At 28.3% G+C, this 18,102-nt stretch overlaps 3 protein-coding genes across 3 annotated transcripts; 1 reads left to right on the forward strand and 2 right to left on the reverse strand.

Annotated features, from left to right (window-relative positions):
- Positions 1-1,579: 1,579 nt before the first annotated feature.
- MKS88_005872 (THO complex subunit 2) lies at positions 1,580-12,095 on the reverse strand (the record flags this gene model as incomplete). Its single annotated transcript, XM_067219171.1, has 5 exons — positions 1,580-1,931; positions 2,753-2,852; positions 3,280-3,396; positions 3,576-3,655; positions 3,895-12,095. 5 exons carry the CDS (start codon positions 12,093-12,095, stop codon positions 1,580-1,582), a joined length of 8,850 nt encoding a protein of 2,949 aa, XP_067071074.1.
- A 2,091-nt stretch (positions 12,096-14,186) lies between these two features.
- MKS88_005873 (ribosomal RNA small subunit methyltransferase A2) lies at positions 14,187-15,827 on the reverse strand (the record flags this gene model as incomplete). The annotated part of the gene is made up of 1 exon (XM_067219172.1): positions 14,187-15,827. One exon carries the CDS (start codon positions 15,825-15,827, stop codon positions 14,187-14,189), a length of 1,641 nt encoding a protein of 546 aa, XP_067071075.1.
- A 1,075-nt stretch (positions 15,828-16,902) lies between these two features.
- On the forward strand, positions 16,903-17,436 carry MKS88_005874 (rRNA-processing protein FCF2; the record flags this gene model as incomplete). Its single annotated transcript, XM_067219173.1, has 1 exon — positions 16,903-17,436. One exon carries the CDS (start codon positions 16,903-16,905, stop codon positions 17,434-17,436), a length of 534 nt encoding a protein of 177 aa, XP_067071076.1.
- Between the last annotated feature and the right edge of the window lie 666 nt (positions 17,437-18,102).

An 18,102-nucleotide genomic window follows, 5' to 3' on the forward strand; every position in this document is an offset into this window, starting at 1 on the left:
ATTTTTTTTAATTGTATAATTATACATAAAATATTTGTTTCAAAAAAAAAAAAAAAAAAAAAAAAAAAAAAATCAAAATCAAAATTATAATCAAAAACAAAGTCAAAATCAAAATAAAAATCAAAATTATAATCAAAAACAAAGTCAAAATCAAAATGCGAATTCTCATCTATTTCCTCCTTAATGCAGTGCGTGTCTCAGAACATTTCAATGGATCAATAAAAAAAAAAAATGTAGATACATTAATAGGACGTATAATATGATTATCAGAACGTTTGCCCCTTTAATACGTATATTTTAGCCTTGAAGCGACCTTATTTTTTGTGCAATGTGCAGAAAGTTTTGAATTCGTAAAAATAGATGCATGCGATTCTTCCACGCATATATGTATATGTTACATATATACATATATATACATATATACGCGTCTCTGGAACACGTATACGTAGAGGTGATTTTGCTATGTCGATTGGTTTTGACGAAAAAAAAACAATTTTTAAGAAAATTCTTTTCATAAATAATCGACTTACTTAAAGAGCAGAATTCTACATAATAACCCATTTTTATCATTTGCTGTTATGCTTGTTATTCTGTTATTTTCACGCTTTGTAACTAATACAAAATATATACGCATGTATAAATTCATAAATATATGTACACCCATACATTTACATTCATACCCATACATATTTGTATTCTTAAGTATATGTTTTTTTTTATGTGTGAAAAACAGGTTACGGAAAAAAGGGCATGTAATCAATGTGATATTTCAAATTACAATGTGTAAAATGGTGTTTAGCGTATTTTTTTTTTTTTATTTTATTTATTTGTTGCATTTCATAAAAATTAGATTTTGAATTAATATTTCAATAAATGTTAAATGGTGCTTTAATGGATTGATTATTATAAAGAAATGTAACTTATTAAAAAAAAAAAAAAAAAAAAGATAAATTAAAAAGCTATGATTGAAAATGTTTTTTTTGCGTTTTTTGTTAAATAAGAAATAGTGTTTCTCACTTTGATAATTTAGCTACTTATGTTTTTATTTATTCATTTTTATATTTATATATATTTATTTTTTTATGCATCTATTTATTTATATATCTATTTTTTGATGCATTTATTTATTTATATATTTATTTTTTGATGCATTTATTTATTTATATATTTATTTTTTTTATGCAGTTATTTATTTAAATATTTATTTCTTTTATGCAGTTATTTATTTATATATTTATTTTTTATTATTCTTTTTTTTTTTTTACCTGTCTTGTTCATAAATAAGGGTAAAACAATTTTTAGCAAAATAAAATAAGTTATATTAAGAAATATAGGTGTAAAAATATATACACTTATAAACATTTTTTGCGTTATTGTAATTTTAAATTTATTCATTGAAATGTTATTTTTAAAATAAACAGTATGCAAACAAAATAAGTAAAAATATGAAAACACCAATAAGCAAAAAGGTGTAAACAACTATACACAAATATGCGTACTAATAAGCGTATAAATGCGCATACTAATGTGTGTACGAATGAGTATACAAATAAATGTAGGAACAAAATATATAAACGCTTCATCTCCTGTAAAAGTTGTTTGAGGTTCTATTATTTTTCATGTGATTGTTTATGTATGGAAATACTTTATTTTGAGAAATATCGTTAAATGGTGGTGGTATGTACGAAGGCACATTAACAAAGTTTTGCGGTATAGTATAATTTAAATTGTCATTTTTGAAATTACGATTGTTCATTCTTAATTTTTTACTAATCATATTTTTGTCATTCATTTGAACAAATGTATTTTGTGAATTTGGCAAAGAATCTATACTTTTTCTCATATTGGTGTTGAAAACATCTCTTCTTTTGCTATTGCTATCTTTAGTACTATTTACGATATGTGTATTTCTTGCTGCAATTGGCATTATTCTGAGAAAATGAAAAGAGAAAAAAATATATAAATGTAAAAATAGGTGATATATCAAAGCACATACATGAATAGCATTTTTGTGAATACAATATTCAAATATGGAAAATATGTAAATAATATTATTATAATATTAATAATACTTCAATTGTATACATTATTTTAACAAAAATGATATTAAATTTTGTGTAATTTTCCGCTAATGCTATGTTTTTACGCATATTATATTGGAGTGTACTATATGTATATACATATGTATAAATCGAACGTTCCGTAGGTGTATTATTACATACATACATACATACGTATAAGGTTAAAAATGCGCATGCTTTTCCAATGTTGTATGATTATACATGGCAAAACGAAGAACAATTATAAATGACTTCCAAATTTCAAGTGTTGTAAAACTGCTTGACTAAACAAGTTTTGTATGCGTTCAAAATTGTCAATTAAATGTCTTTAAAAATTATTGTTTTTTTTTTTTTTTTTCTTTTTTTTCTTAATTATTTTATTTACATCATTTTAAATTTGTTAATAATTTATAATACCAAAAAAATGTTGTTAAAAAACGATCTTATATTTGTTCTTAAATGTGTGTGCGTATATTTACGTATGTATGTGCTTTTTTTTTCTTTTTTTTTTTTTTTTTTAAATCCTTAAACTACTAAAATTACGCATAAATATAAACATAAATAAAAACTCAAACACGCACACACATACACATTATTTCCCTCTCTGTTATGTTAGTATAACAAATTAAATTATGTACATAATATTGTAATAGAGCCATCAAAAAAATCGAAATTTCTTTTTAAAAAAGTACTTATTCGGTTCCTGTGGTGGGGGAATCTTGTTATAGTTACTATCCTTCATGTACGTCTTGGAATGTATATTAGCAGAATTCTGTACAACGGGAAACATGTCTGCATAAAAAAAAAAAAATTGCAAATATGTCGACGCGTGAGCGTGGTCATTTAATCGAGCCCACATACAGGAAACATACGCACTTTAGTATATACATATATATGTAGGTAGTTACATATGTAAGTATGTATGCATATATATATATTTATATATGCGAGAACACTGGAGAATACACAACATAATGGAGCGTTTTTTACTATTTTTTAAAATAACGACATAAAATAAAATGATCGAATAATAAATTTCGTTATCTTTTCACAATAAAAGGAAAACGAATTATTTTACACAAATTTATGTACGTAACTTTATTTTTTCCTTTTTATTTTAAATTTAAGTTTTCCATAATTTATATATTTATTTTTATCTCAAAATATATGACATAACAAGGGTTAAAAATGAGAATGCATATTATCATGTGTGTTTTACTTGGATTGTATATATTTTTAGAAATTGGCACAAACGGAGTTTTAGAATTCATATGAACAGGATTTGATGTATTGAAGGGATTCATTGTTACATTGCTATCTGTGCTAACGACGGGTGCTGCAAAATTTTCGAAAAGGTGGGGGAAAAAATGAACACAGATGTGTGCACTGACAACATAAACTAGCCAATTCGTAATAAAAATAAATATAAAAATAAAAAAAATAAAAAAATGAACATTTTAACATCTTAATTTTAAATGTGCATGTGCGTAGGGATGTGTACTTATGTATACATACCGTTTGCCTTGAATGAACTCGCTTTATTTTCATTATTTTTCACTTCGGCTTCCCCTTTTTTTTCATTTATCACAGGTTTTCTACGAAACAGGGATAAAAAAAAAAAAAAAAAAATTAAGAAAATGGGCAAAACTGGAGCGAAAATTGGCACGTAAACCACTAGAAATTTTTTAACCACTGCTATGTATATGTGCTTCTCGTCTTATTTAATAATGTATGGAGGAAATTTTAAATGTCTTAACGTATGAATTTGTAGTTTATATGTATATGGTATGCATCCTGTATGCATGAGCATAAAATAACGCTTTGCAGATCCTACTTGTTCCTTTCCATCATAGTTTTTAGGCTGTTAATTGATATGACAATGTCCTTCCATCCTTGATTTTGCGCAAAGTTTTGTAAATTTTGTAAATGTTTTTTTATCGAGCTTTTAATTTTGGAGGTATAAGGAAAGCAGTTAAGGAATCGAAATAAAAAAATGACAACGGATTTTGAATTAATCCAAGACTTTTCATAATTGTTATTTTCAAAAAGTAGTGAAAGAAGAATTTTTTCCCATTTGAACACTTTTTCAATTATGCATGTATGATCAATTGTACCTTTTGATTGAAAATTAAGTGTGTAACTGAAGCAAGGATTTTTATCTGAAATGCTGTTGAAATGTTTTACATCATCACATAATGCATATAAATAGGTAAACAAATCATTAAAAAATATTCCTATATTTAACGCTTCTTTTTCTGTACATGTATTAATAAGTGGTATTAACATTTTTGTCAATACATATACTAATGCACAAAAATTAAATAATGGTGTATGAAATTCAAGTAACACTTGTATAAATTTTGAACAGAATAAAGAATCTTTTTCACTATTTAATATTCTTGGTGCAATTAAACATTTCACAAAAGCAGTAAAAGTGCTTAAATCCATTTCTTTAGGATTAACCCAATGTTCTACTACATGAGATAAAATTTTTTTTATATTTTGTGTGTGACTTATATGATAGTCATATTCGTTTTTCATATTTGTTCTTTTTAATCGTAATTTTTTGATTTTTTTAAATATCCATTTATATTCATCATTTTTTTTATTTTCTTCTGCAAATTTTTCCAATTTTTTTATGTACAAGTCATATTTTTCTAAAACATTCAGATATTGTTTATGTGGAACGTATATATCAGTTATACTTAATCTCCAGTATGCCAAATAAAAATCGATATTTATACCATTTAAATTTTCAATATTTATATATTTCTGAATAATGGGCATTAATAATTTTCTCCACTTGAGCTCATTCGTGCGATCAAAGTTTGGGTCGTATTCATATTCGTAGTTACGTTCATGCTCATATTCATATTCATGTTCATTTTTTTTTTTTTTTTTTTTTTGTTTTACAATATCTTCATTTGAGTTACTACTATGAAAGTTGTTATTATCTTCATCATTGTCCTCTTCTGCACCCTCGACGCCTCTGTTTCTTTTTTCTTTTGAATTTTCGCTTCTTCCTTGTGCCATTTTGTCTATGTTACCTTTTTCCTGTGACTTGGATGCACTAATATCTTTACGAGAAAACGAACTGTATTTGTTCGTTGAGTTAATTCCTTTGTCGCTATTAGAAAATTTAATTGTTTGTTTGTTCGTTTTATCAGATAGACTGTTGTTCACAAATTGTTCTTCTCTTCCTTTTTCCTTTTTATGAAAAAAGGGAAAAGAAAAACGGATAATATGAAATGACTGAGATATGTCGAAAAATTGAAATATTTCGTTAATACTTGGAATAAGAGCTAAGTATATATATGGATCGGAATTACTCTGCAAGAAATCAATGAACTGTAATAATACACCATGTATTTTGTCCACAAGAGACGATAAATTTCTTAAATTATTAGTTTTACTGTCAAACAAATATTCATGTTTTAATTTTGATAAAATAAAAAAAATTAAATAAATAATATTTGGATTTGACAACGTTTTGAATGCATTTTCAGCACAAGATTTCCTTAACTTGTCTTCTTCTAATTCTATTTTTTCTAAATGTTCATATTCTATGTTATTAATTTTTAAATTTAAGTCATCCTCCAAAATCATAATTTCTTCTTTTAATATTTTCATTCCACACTGAGCATTCAGTTGATCGTCATTTAGTTCTTGTACATTCACTGATGCATTTGTTCCTCCATATATTTCTATTAATTTCTCAATGTAGTCTAGATCGAATATATACCCACTCATAACATCTGGGTATGTTTTATTTAGTGCCTTTAATATAGTTACTTTAAATTCGTTTGTGTTATTATGAGGCAGATAACCATTCGCTTGATAATCATTAGATGAATAACTATTCGACGGATAACTATTTGATGGACGTGTATAGGAATCATTCTTGCCCTTATCATTATACATTTCTACCTCCTCCTTGTTCACCTCATGTGCAGCGTTGTCCTTACAGTTTTCTCCCGACTGCCTGTGCGCACCCATTTTTTCAGTGCAATTTCCCTCCCCCTCCCCTTGTACAGCATTTTTTTCCGTTTTCTCCTCATTATTGAAGGTAATGGATTTGTTCCTCGTGGAGGTACTAATTTGTTGACTGTTAAAGTCATCATATATTGTATTCATTCTATAGTCCGTTGTAGCGATATTCACACACATATTGGTAGTAGTGGTTGGGGAACAACTAAGTAAACACCCCGTCGTCCTATCCCTGAGAAAAAGCTCATCTGATGTATGGAATTCGGAAAATATTCTTTTCAAAATGGAAATAATAAGAGGATAAAAATCAGTATAAGGATGTTTGGATAGAAATTTTGCGCTAACTAGTGACAAATTAATTAACTTTTTTGGTTTAAATATAGAATCATCAAAAAGATCTGAACTATTCATACTATACTGTTTACTTAATTGATAGTTCTGAACATTCAACAACTGTTGTCTTTCCACAATTTTATAAAGAAATATATCACTAGAAAAATTATGGATATTCTTAATAGATTCAGATAAAGTTATTATCATATTATTGTCGAATAATTCACACTGTTGTAAAATAACATCAGCGGATATAAATGGATTTCTATTAATCAATTTGGTAAATTGCATGAGCATATTTTGTACTTTATTATTATATCTATCTTTCAATATATCCGATGTTATTCTTTTTATAATTTTTCTCAGTTTGTTTTTTATTAACTCAAAATTCATATTTGATAAAAGGATTGCTGAGCAGCCATTTTGGGTAATATATTTTGAAGTAGTAACATGTGGGTAATTCTTACTACTATTATTATGAACTTGTTCCTTAATCAATGTCCCACTCGAAAGGCATTTTTTGTCACTTGTTATTGTATTTGCGCTTGTTTTCTTTTCGCCAACTGAGTCCTGATTATCATTTTTCTCGTTCTTATCGTTTCTCCTATCGCTATTCCTCCCGTTATTCTTCTCTTTATTCTGCTCGTTTTTATCCTCCCTTTTGATTATCTCCTCATTCCTATATGCAGCTACATTTTTTAACTTCGAAACGCTCTTTTTATATTTTTCTAACTTATTAAAAAAATTGAAATAAATTTTGTATCTTTTGGAAACGGGGATTAAATTCAGGATGTTCCACAGGTCATCCGCTATAACATTTTTATTGTTATCTTCATCATCATTAACTAGACAGAAAAAAAAAAATTTTATGAACAGCTTATCAAAATTTTTGTGAAATTCGTTAGTCCCTTTTCTTATTCTTTTTACATATACCAATACAATGTTCAGTATTTTTCTTAGAAATGATTTATATATGTAGCCAAAGTAACCTAAATATTTTAAAAAATGAAATATTTTTTCAAAAAATTCTTCTATGGTTCTTACTTTTTTTATGTAATTGTTGTTTTCTCTGTTTGACGAGAAATAGTTTAAAAAAGATTCAAAATTTATTTGCAATTTTTCGTCATTTGTCACATTATCCACTTGTGATGAGTTATTTATCAAATGCTTCCGATCCCCTCCTCCTCCCTTTTCTATATTATCATTTATGTCATCATATGATACGACTGAGGAATCATCAGAGGAAGGGGCATCAGAACATAGTAAAAGACATTCAAGTATCCAACTATTACATTTCTTCAATATAGGGGAATTTTTTAATTTTTTTGTAATAAATGCACTTTTTATTTTTGTGAAGTCCTCATAAAATTGTATTTTCTCTTCAACATTTTGTGTTATGTTATATCTCTTTAACTGTTTCATTACTTGTTTAATTTTTTTCTTTTTCATTTCAATTTTAGTTTCATTTTTGAATAAATTTTGAAGGTACGTTTTGTTTCTATTTATAACCTTAATACACTCATATCCGCACAATTTATGAGCATTTATGTTAATATTACAAAAAAAGCATGCACCCACATCCTCCTCCTGTTTCTCTTCTTTCTCCTCTCCTCTCATCGTTTGTCTCTCCCTATTTGGTATTGTTGCCCCATTGTGAATTAATGGTTCTATAGAGTCACTTTGCATTTCGTTCGTTTTGTTTTGACTATTCTTCAAGTCCATATGGTTCTGCTTTGTATCCTTTTTCCTTTCCCCTGTTGAGCTTTTATGGAGGCCACCTCCCACGTAGACCCTTTCAAAAGAGGAAATGGTATGATCTATCAATCTTGATAGAGACGAATTAACAAAATAGTTCAAGAAAGGGTTACAAGTATAAGTAGCCATATGATGTGAAATAGTTTGTACACAAGTCCATGCATTTAAATCAATAAGTGAAGACAAGAATAAAAATTTGGGGTTGTTCATAAAAAAAATTCTACAAAGAATAAGGAAGTAGTGATCGTCCTCTAAGAATAAATAATTGTATGGATTTATGTTGGAACAATAGGGAGAACTACTTAAGTCGGTTCTTACTTTTATTTCTCTTTCAATAAAATTTTCTATAAAGTTTTCGTTGCCATTTGTTTTGTTGTTTAGCATGTCTAGTAAATAATACTCCAAGGCATCCTTATTATTTAAATCTACCATGTGTTCATATTTTTTTTTTAAGTCTTGATTTTTTGTATTTAAGAGGAAATTTATAATATGATCAAGTACATGAAAAGGGTTACATTCTTCTAAAATTTTTCCTAAAATTTTGCATTTATTCAAGGAGGTATACTTAGCATAACTTCCTCCACCACTTCCACTGACGTGACTATCAATACGGCCGCTATTATTACTATTATTATTATTGTTCCTACTGCCATTTCTGTTGATACTGCTGTTGTTATAGTTATCATTGTTGTTGCTAGTACTTCCTTCGTACATGCTATTTTTCATGTTGCTGATTTCATTTATATTTACCTTCTCATCGGACAGGTTAATTCTATTTCCACTCCTACTGGGATTATTCACAGTGCCATTACTCACTGCAGAGTTATTCGATGTTGAGTTATACAATGTAGTGCTATTTATTGCAGTATTACCTATGGGGGAATTATTTACTATATTATTATTCTCTGCACTCTTTTCAATAGATACTTCCGCACTCTTCCCACCAGTACTGTTCACATTAGAATTGGGGGTAGTGCTATTATACTCCGAATGGTTTCCTCTAGATTTATCACAGATACCACTTCCTGCCATACACTTGTTCACTTTAGCATATAAAGTATACAAATTGTTTATATTACAAGGAATGTAAAAATAAAAAAAAGGATTAATTTTTTCTGAATGCGAATTTTCATAATCATCATAAAATTTTTTATACAATTCTGTAAATGCATTTTTTAGTAAATGATCATTTGGTAACATACTTGCATAAAAACTATTTATATTTAACAAGTCATTTAGAATTAGAATAGAACACATTTTAAAATAATTGGGAGTAAAGAAATGATTCGTATTTAGAAAGAAAGAAGTACAGAAGTCACTACTACTAGTATCATCATTCTTTTCTATACTATCATGTTTGTTCATAATTTTTAATTTGTGTAATTCTTCTTTTTCCACTTCTTTCAAATAGTAATTCTTAACCTTTAATTCTAGGAGTATCACATCTGTTATAATTTCCTTCGAGTATAAATAAAACAAAGGAAGTAACTGTCTTTCACTATTAACATTTTGCTCATAATAAAATAGGAGGATAGACAGAATTCTACGAGGACACAAATTATGTAAACCTGCAATGGTAAATATATTTTTTTTTAATTTTATCAAATCGTTACAGTAGTAGCAGTTTAGGTGTCTCTTCCATTTTTTCTTAATCATCTTTATGTATTTCTTACTATCCCTTTTACGATTGCTCATATTAGTACTGCCAATTTTAGTACTGTTCATCTCAGTATCGCTCTGTGGATCAGGAACAAAAGAATCGGCTTCTCCATTCCTCTCTTTCACTTTTGGTATGTTAAATTGAATTTTGTTTTTATTTGTACGAACATTTTTTGATGATTTGATTTTTACCCTTCCCCCTCCCCTAGTTTTCCGACGTATAGTACAACTGTCAATATTGTCAATGTTGTTATTGGTTTCGTTGTTATAGATATGGTCACTGCGTACAGCTAGCTCGTGGGTACTATTCGATATATTTTTATTTTTGCTAATTTTATTTCGCCTTAAGCCGGAGGAAATGGATGCTAATGAAGAGAAACTGGGTCCTGAGAAGCTAGAAGTATGGCTGCAAGACGAATCCTCGTTTGTCCAATAATAATTACTACAATTTTTGCTATCCGTACAATGCAAAATAGTTTGTTCGTTATGATTAGTAATAACTGCACTATGTATTTTGTATTTTTTGTGCTTTTTGTATATTGAGAACATCCTCTGGATGACTTTTTTTTTTTTAATTCTTAGACAGTCCTTTTTTTTTTTTTTGTTACCACTATTAATGCTACTGTTGTTGTTCGTACCAATGTTCGAGCCATGGTTAGTACCACTGATCGTGGCATTGTTACCAGTTAGGTTAACGCAACTTCCAACCTTCCTTGGGGAGAAAAACTTTTCCAGCAAAAAAATTATTTTGGAGTACCCGTTTACATTTTCTCTGAGCAAATTATACACTGATATGCTGTACATATTTTTCGTTTTCATCTTCGTCACTAGCTTGTTTAGTTCTTTATTAAATATGTTAAGCTTGTCAAAATTCTTGCATTCAATGTACGTAGTTGCTTCTTTATAGGTAATAAAATTATTCTTTTCTAAGCAAATAATGCACTTGCTTATTATCTCTTTGTATTTAACATATAATTGCATGTTGTGTTCCTTTACATTGTCTATTATTTCTATTAAATAATCTAAACTATTTAAAATAATTTCTTTAAATGGTAAATTTACGTTCTCTTTAAATAGTAAATCTATGTCCCCTTTATGTGATAAATTTAAGTTCTCTTTAAATGGTACTTCCTTCACATATGGAAGATATCCGACTGTTCTTGGATAAACACTGATTTCTTCCTTGCTTTGTTTACTTACTTTTTCATTTTTTTTTTCTTTTTCTAAAAGGATATCAAACAATTTTTGTAAACCTCTTTTATGTATATTTGATAAGTCGTGCACAATGAAATTTATTCCGGAGTCAACACTAATAACTCCTTTTAATATAGACAAAAGAAGATCGAAATAGAACAGAGAAAAATTGTTTTTCAATTTATCAAAGTAATACTTCATTAAAGAAAGGTAATTACTGTAATTGGTACATTCGGTGTCACTATCTGTGCAATTTGTGTCAACAGTACTGTTTCCACTATTACCATATACCTTGTTTCCTTGAATTAGGCTTAGATTTCTTCTAAAGGATTCTATATACACTTTTTTATGAATATTCATATACTTTTTACTTTTAATTTCGTCCATCAAAGTACTAAACATATTTCTCATGTCACATTGCTCTTTTATAAGTATATTAAAAAAGAAATCCTTTGTATTTAGAAACTTCAAATCATCGTCGACTTTTATGAATTCATTAAAGGAAATACTACCTGCACTACTATTAATGATATTATTATTACTACTATTAATAGTACTACTTTTATTATTGCTACATTCTTGAGATGCTGCAGAAAATGGGAACATAAATGTACTGCTTTCCTTTAACTCGTTTAACGAATTCTTTACCGCTGTTTTTCTTTTCTTTTTCAAAGTTTGTTTACTTTCTTCTTCATGTAGAGTGGTATGATCATCATCATCATACGCTTTCCTTTTGTAAATAAATTTTTCGTTATTATTATCCACATCCCTGTTATTTATGTGGTCTAACTTTTCCCCTTCATCAGCACTATCCGTACCTTTCGCAGTAGTAGCATCTTCACCTGTTCCACTTCGACCACCTACACCACTCCGTCCATCTGTTCCACTTTTGTTATCTTCCTCATCCGTGCAAATCTCCTTATGTGTGTTTACTTTATCGTGTGCCTTTGCACTGAAACATTTTTCTCTTTTTACTTCTTCAAGTATGGTTAATATCTTACTTTCATATCTCTCTTTAATATTTGTAAAATTATTAGATATTTCATTTTCTTTAAATTCATTTAAAAGGAAAATTGTGTGGTCAAAAAATAAGTCAGGGTTACCCATTTAAAAATAAAAAAAAAAAAGGGGGGGAGGGACAAAGGCAGAAAAACAAAAAATGGCTGCAATGCGTAAATTTATGTAGGCACATATATATACGTTCGTAGGTACATACACGTATATGTACGAAATTATGTACATATATATTTATGCGTGTCAAAACGTTAAACAAATTTACTATAACAAATTAATTAAACAGGACTACTAATAATGTATAACAAGAGTCGGTAATTTTTCAAAGTAAACAATTGCAATTACCCGCAAATATACACAAGTTTGTCGCTATGTTGAAAAAAAAATAAAAAATGCATAAACGAAAGAACGAATAAACGATTAAACATATTAATAAATATATGAATAAATAAACGAATAGAAAAATATATAAACGAATGGAGGAATAAATATGCGAGTGGAGCAATATATAAACGAATGGAGGAATAAATAAACGAACGGAGGAATAAAAAAACGAATGGAAATATAAATAAACAATGAAAGCATAAATAAACGAATAACGAAAAATGCGTTTTATTGCGAAAATGTATCATACATTATTACGTCGTCCCAAATAAATGAATGCAAATAAATTGTATAGATATTTACGCAGTAGTAGTATATACATATATATATATATATATATATATATATATATATATATATATATATATATACTTACGACGATGTATGCGTAGGTGTCATAATAACATATCTGTACTCAGTTAAATTTAAAAAAAAAAAAAAAAAAAAAAAAAAGTTAAATGGATAGATAGATGAGAATAAATAAATAAATTTTAATTTAAATTTTACAAAAATGGTATAGCCAGTGCGAATATTACTCTATTCAATTATGTTTTATTTTTTAATTTTTTTACCTTTTTATTTAATTTTTTTTTTAACCATTCCACAACTGTTTATTTCCTTTTTTCTGCGGTATCCTTGCTGCGTACATATACGTATATATATGCATATATATATATGTATATACGTATATACGTACATATGTACATATGTATATATGTATATACGTATATACGTACATATGTACATATGTACATATGTTCATGTACAGTACGCGCTTTTGGAAAAACACGCCTTAACATGAGGATCATGACCTTTTAAGGATATATATGCAAGTTTTATTTTATTCCATTTTTAAGTAACTCCATCTATTTAATTGCGTGCCCGCATACCTATGTTTTATTGTGTGTTAATAAAACGAAATATTTATATATATATATATATATATATATATATATATATATTTACAAAATTGAAATAACTTTGAATTATAAACTGAAACATCAGTTCGTTGCATTATTATATGCGGGCTCTTAAACTCGTACGAGTTTAACACTACGTTGAATGTGTAAAATATATTTATTAAATGTTGTGTGCAGAGAGTTCCACCTTAGAAGGGGACTCAAGATGGAAAGAAAAAAGGTGTGAGTATATATGCATCATCAGGGGCAAATGCACGCAAGTAAACCATATCGCGTTCCTACATGACAAAATGTGAAGCCGATTATGCTGAAAGTGGTAGAAGAAGAAATGGCCTTCGAATAGAAATGAGGATGCGGTAATACGAATTAGCGGAATATCAGATTAGCGGCAAAAGGACAGAACAAGATAAATTTTAGCTTCCTTGCTACCTTTGCTTCCTGTGCTTTCCCTCCCCATCTCAATATTAACAATTAACAAGTACATTATCAAAATGTAGTCCGAAAACTGCAGAGTGGATACATTAGTCTTCTTTATTTTATGTGCTTGAAATGATCAAAATAATGAAAAGCCAGACCCTTATTTAGTTTATAAAATATTAAAAAAAAAAATAATAACAAGTCCAAATCGACCTAATTGTTTATACGATAATGTAAACGTTGTATTACCACCAAATAAGGGGGAGAAAAAAAAAAAAAAAAAAAAAAAAAATATAATCGCTAACATCATTTAACATATAAAAAGCAGAGTGCAACTATAAAGAGCCGTTAAAAGTTTATATATACAAGTAAGCAAATATGTATACACATATATATATGCGCATAAATGCAAAGAAACATTCCCTAACTGTGCACGCATACATACTGTTCCACGCCCAAGTGGTCATTCTCCATGCTTCTTTTTGCGCCATACTTTTGTCTGAACCTTTGGATCGAAGGGATATTTACTTAAAGGAAATAAAATATTGGTAAGCTCAATAAATTGGTAAGGATATAATTGTTGAGGTCTTAAATCCGAGAAGGGAAGAGTTGTTTGCTCAATATTGTGTTCATTAAGTAATGTTTTTAAACTTGACTTTAACTTCTTTCTTTTTTGTTGAAATGCATATTTTAAAATTTGTTTTAAATATAATAAATTACAAGTGAAGTCATTTTTTTTAAAAATGATTTTCATAATAGCTGCTTCTACCTTGGGAACTGGATAAAAAGCAGTACTAGGAATTTTAAAAAGTAAATGCGGTTCTGTATATATACTAAAAAGTATACTTAAAATAGAGTAGTCTTTATCATTTGGTTTAGCTACAATTCTTTGTCCTACTTCATATTGAATAGTTACTATTGCTTGCTCAATATATTTATAAAAGTCTAATAAACAAAATAGTATCTGTGATGTTATGTAAAAAGGTAAATTACCAATAACTGTTAATTTTGTTCCTTTACTTAAAGACATTTCTTTATAATTTATTTGCAATACATCATCATGAATAATATCAAAACCTGGCATAGTTCTACTGAGTATGGATATTGCTCGACTATCTATTTCAACACCAGTCATGTTTTCATATTTTGCAAATAAAAACTTGCTGATTTGACCCAGTCCGCACCCTAGTTCTATAATACCCTTTCCTTTGTTTTGCACGCTTTCCAAGGGCTCCTCCTTAGGAACTCCCCCCCCATAGTTGTCGGCATGTCCTAAGTAATCATTGCCACTGTAACTATCACTTCCATTAGTACTAATGCTACTACCACTCTTTCCAGTATTCCATTTCGTTTCAACTTCTCCCTTTTTATGTTTATTTTCTTTATATAGTTCCCCTTCATTGTGCTCTTCACCTTTTACAATTTTCTTATTTTTCCCAAATTTTCCTGGTTGCCTTGCGCGTCCATTTTTTTCCCGTTTCTTCTTTTTTTGGACATTTATTTTATTACTTTTAGAGTTCAGATCGTTCACATTAAGCTCTATTGCACTTACCATTTTTCTTATTATATTTTCATCCTTTAAATAATTTTGACCTAAACTTCTCTTTGGTTTAAATTCCATAGCTGGTATTTTTGTCCTCAAGGGGTTTTCCTCTCCCGGCTGTCTTATGGGGTACACCTTTATTCCTTGAAAGGACCTACTAATAAGTATGTTCTTTGTTCTATCCTCTACACGACTGCCATTGTTACCATCATCGTTGCTTTCTTCATTGTTGTTTTCATTATAGCTGCTATTTTCCTCATCGCTACTCTTTTGACAGCTAGCTATAGTAGATGGGGTTGTGGTACCCCTCTCGACCTGGTTTATTCTGTTAAATCTCTTTAAGATTTTTCTTTCCCGCCTATATAAAGCCTTTTTACATTTTACATTTTGTTTTATACCATCTGCTACTTGACGAAGGTAGTTGTAAAGTGGGGTAGTTTTTGTCTTGTACCCTTTACTATAATCTACATATAACTGAGTACTTTTTATTTCTCTTAAAAAGGAAATTTTTGCTTTTAAAGAAAGGAGAACTAATAACAACTTGGCTGCCCATTTATTCATTCACATTTACTGCTCTATTGCTCATATATGTATACATATGTAAAGATATGTAATTATCTCTATCTAGCTATATATGAATGCATATATGTACATATACTCATTTCCGCTGATGATACTTGAGAAAAAAAAAAAATAAAAAAAAGCTTGTGTTTTTGTTCTAAAAATTGCGTTAAAGCGTGCAAAAGGCTAATACGTACATTATCCATGTACATAAGCACATATGCATATATATTTCACGTGAATAAATTTATTCAAAACTTTTAAAAGGAAAACTTTTGTTAAATTATAATATTTTCATTTTTCATTATACGGGTTCTAAGAAAATAAAAAAAAGAAAATGCCAAAATGCCAAAAAATATATTAAAATTGCTTTTTAACATATATACAGCAGCGTACCCTTCTTGCCTTAAATTAGAAGCACATTTATTTTTTGTTCCTTTTAAAAACTCTCCCGGTACATACGACGTGCATATATAATGTACCTGTTATAATATTGTGCATGTATGTATGAATATAAATACGTAAAAGGAGAATCAGTCTCTTTCTTAACTTTATTTTGCTGCTTTGTATCTTATCGCTAAGTAAAATATAATATATAACTAGGTGGATATAGTTTATAAATTCTTCCACCCTTTTTAGCTATATGTATAATTACATAGATTTTTTTTTTTTTTTTTTTTTTAAATTATTTTCATTTTATTTTATATAAATAATGATCAACGAAATAGCAGAAAAGAGGGGGAAAAAAGAGAACGAATAATATATAATATATAATGTATAATATATAATAAATAATAAATAATAAATAACGAACAAAAAAAGGAAAAAGAAGAAAAGGATAATATTGAAAAAAGGAGTACATATATGTTAAATTGTACGTAGGCATTAAAATGAGTATATATTTGCAATATTACTGCATAATAGCATATATAATATATATGTTGTATTGCCTAAGTAAAAATTAGCGCAAAAATAAGATTATAAAAACATAAAATAAGAGAACGCTTAATCTGCTTTAGAACCATCTATGCTTTTAGAAGAGACAGAGAAGCAGAAATATAGCAAAATATAATACATGTTTGAACAAATGGCGCCACTAGGTAATAACAAAAATTTAAACATTTTAGAAACAATAAGCCCGGAACCCATATCAGTACTAAGTTATGTAAACGAAGTAATGGAAAATAAGAGAAGAGAAAAAGTAGCGAAAAATAATCATTTAATTGAATGGGGATATATGAAGAAGACTGAGAAAACAGAGGAATTAAAATTGCAGTGGAAATTAATTCAACATGAAAACTTATATACAAAAAATGAATATCAAAAAATAAAAAAAGATGAAAAAATGCCAAACTTTTTTCAAGTAGCTACATTAGTAAATGGCAATGACAAAATAAAAGTTGGAGCTGGAAAAGAATCGCAGTCCTTGCATACATCCAATAAGAGAAAGAAAAAGTGCTTATCTGCCTTGCAATTATTTGAAAAGGACAAAGAAATGAAAGAATGGTGTGTAAAAAAATACACGAAAATTCAGACTCAGAAAAATATCGGGGGAAAGTCCTTCGTTCGAAAGCAGAGGAAGCAGCTGCTCAGCATGCAGAAGGCATAACTGTTCAAGAAGAGGGAAAACAATAATAATATAAAGAAGAATGACAAGAATGATAAAAAGAATGACAAGAATGACAAGAAGAATGAAAATAATAAGAATAGGAATAGGAATAATAATAAGAATAAGTATAAAAATAAAAGTACGAATAAATGTAAGAGAGGAAAATTGCCATTATATCACATACATTACCATTTGGGGGTGTTCATATGGAGGGAGTACCTTTTTCTGTTTAACTAGATTAGTGAAAAGGAGATATTTTGTTATATTAAATATGAGGACCCTTAGAAGGAGATCTAGAGGGACACACCCAGACTGGGTTACATTGCATGCATATAAGTATGTATATGTACGTATATGTACATATATATATGTATATTTTTGTGCATGTGCAAGTATGCATACATTTACAGCTCCCCCCCCCTTTGAATTGTAGCAGAAAAAGAGAATGGCATAGGACACTATTTTAACAACTCCTAATCTGATCACATCAATGAGGTTGATGAATATAAGGGGAGAACTGCCATACATATAAGTCGTTTTTGGCTCCTTTTTTTTTATTTTTTTATTTTATTATATGTACTCTGTTACGTTATTGATACTTTTTTATACATTTTCCGAACAGTCATAGTTTTTTATTTTATCGTATAGTATCTTGTTTATCTTTTT

This window comes from Plasmodium brasilianum, chromosome 14 (assembly GCF_023973825.1).
Source record: "Plasmodium brasilianum strain Bolivian I chromosome 14, whole genome shotgun sequence".
Lineage (NCBI taxonomy): Eukaryota > Apicomplexa > Aconoidasida > Haemosporida > Plasmodiidae > Plasmodium > Plasmodium brasilianum.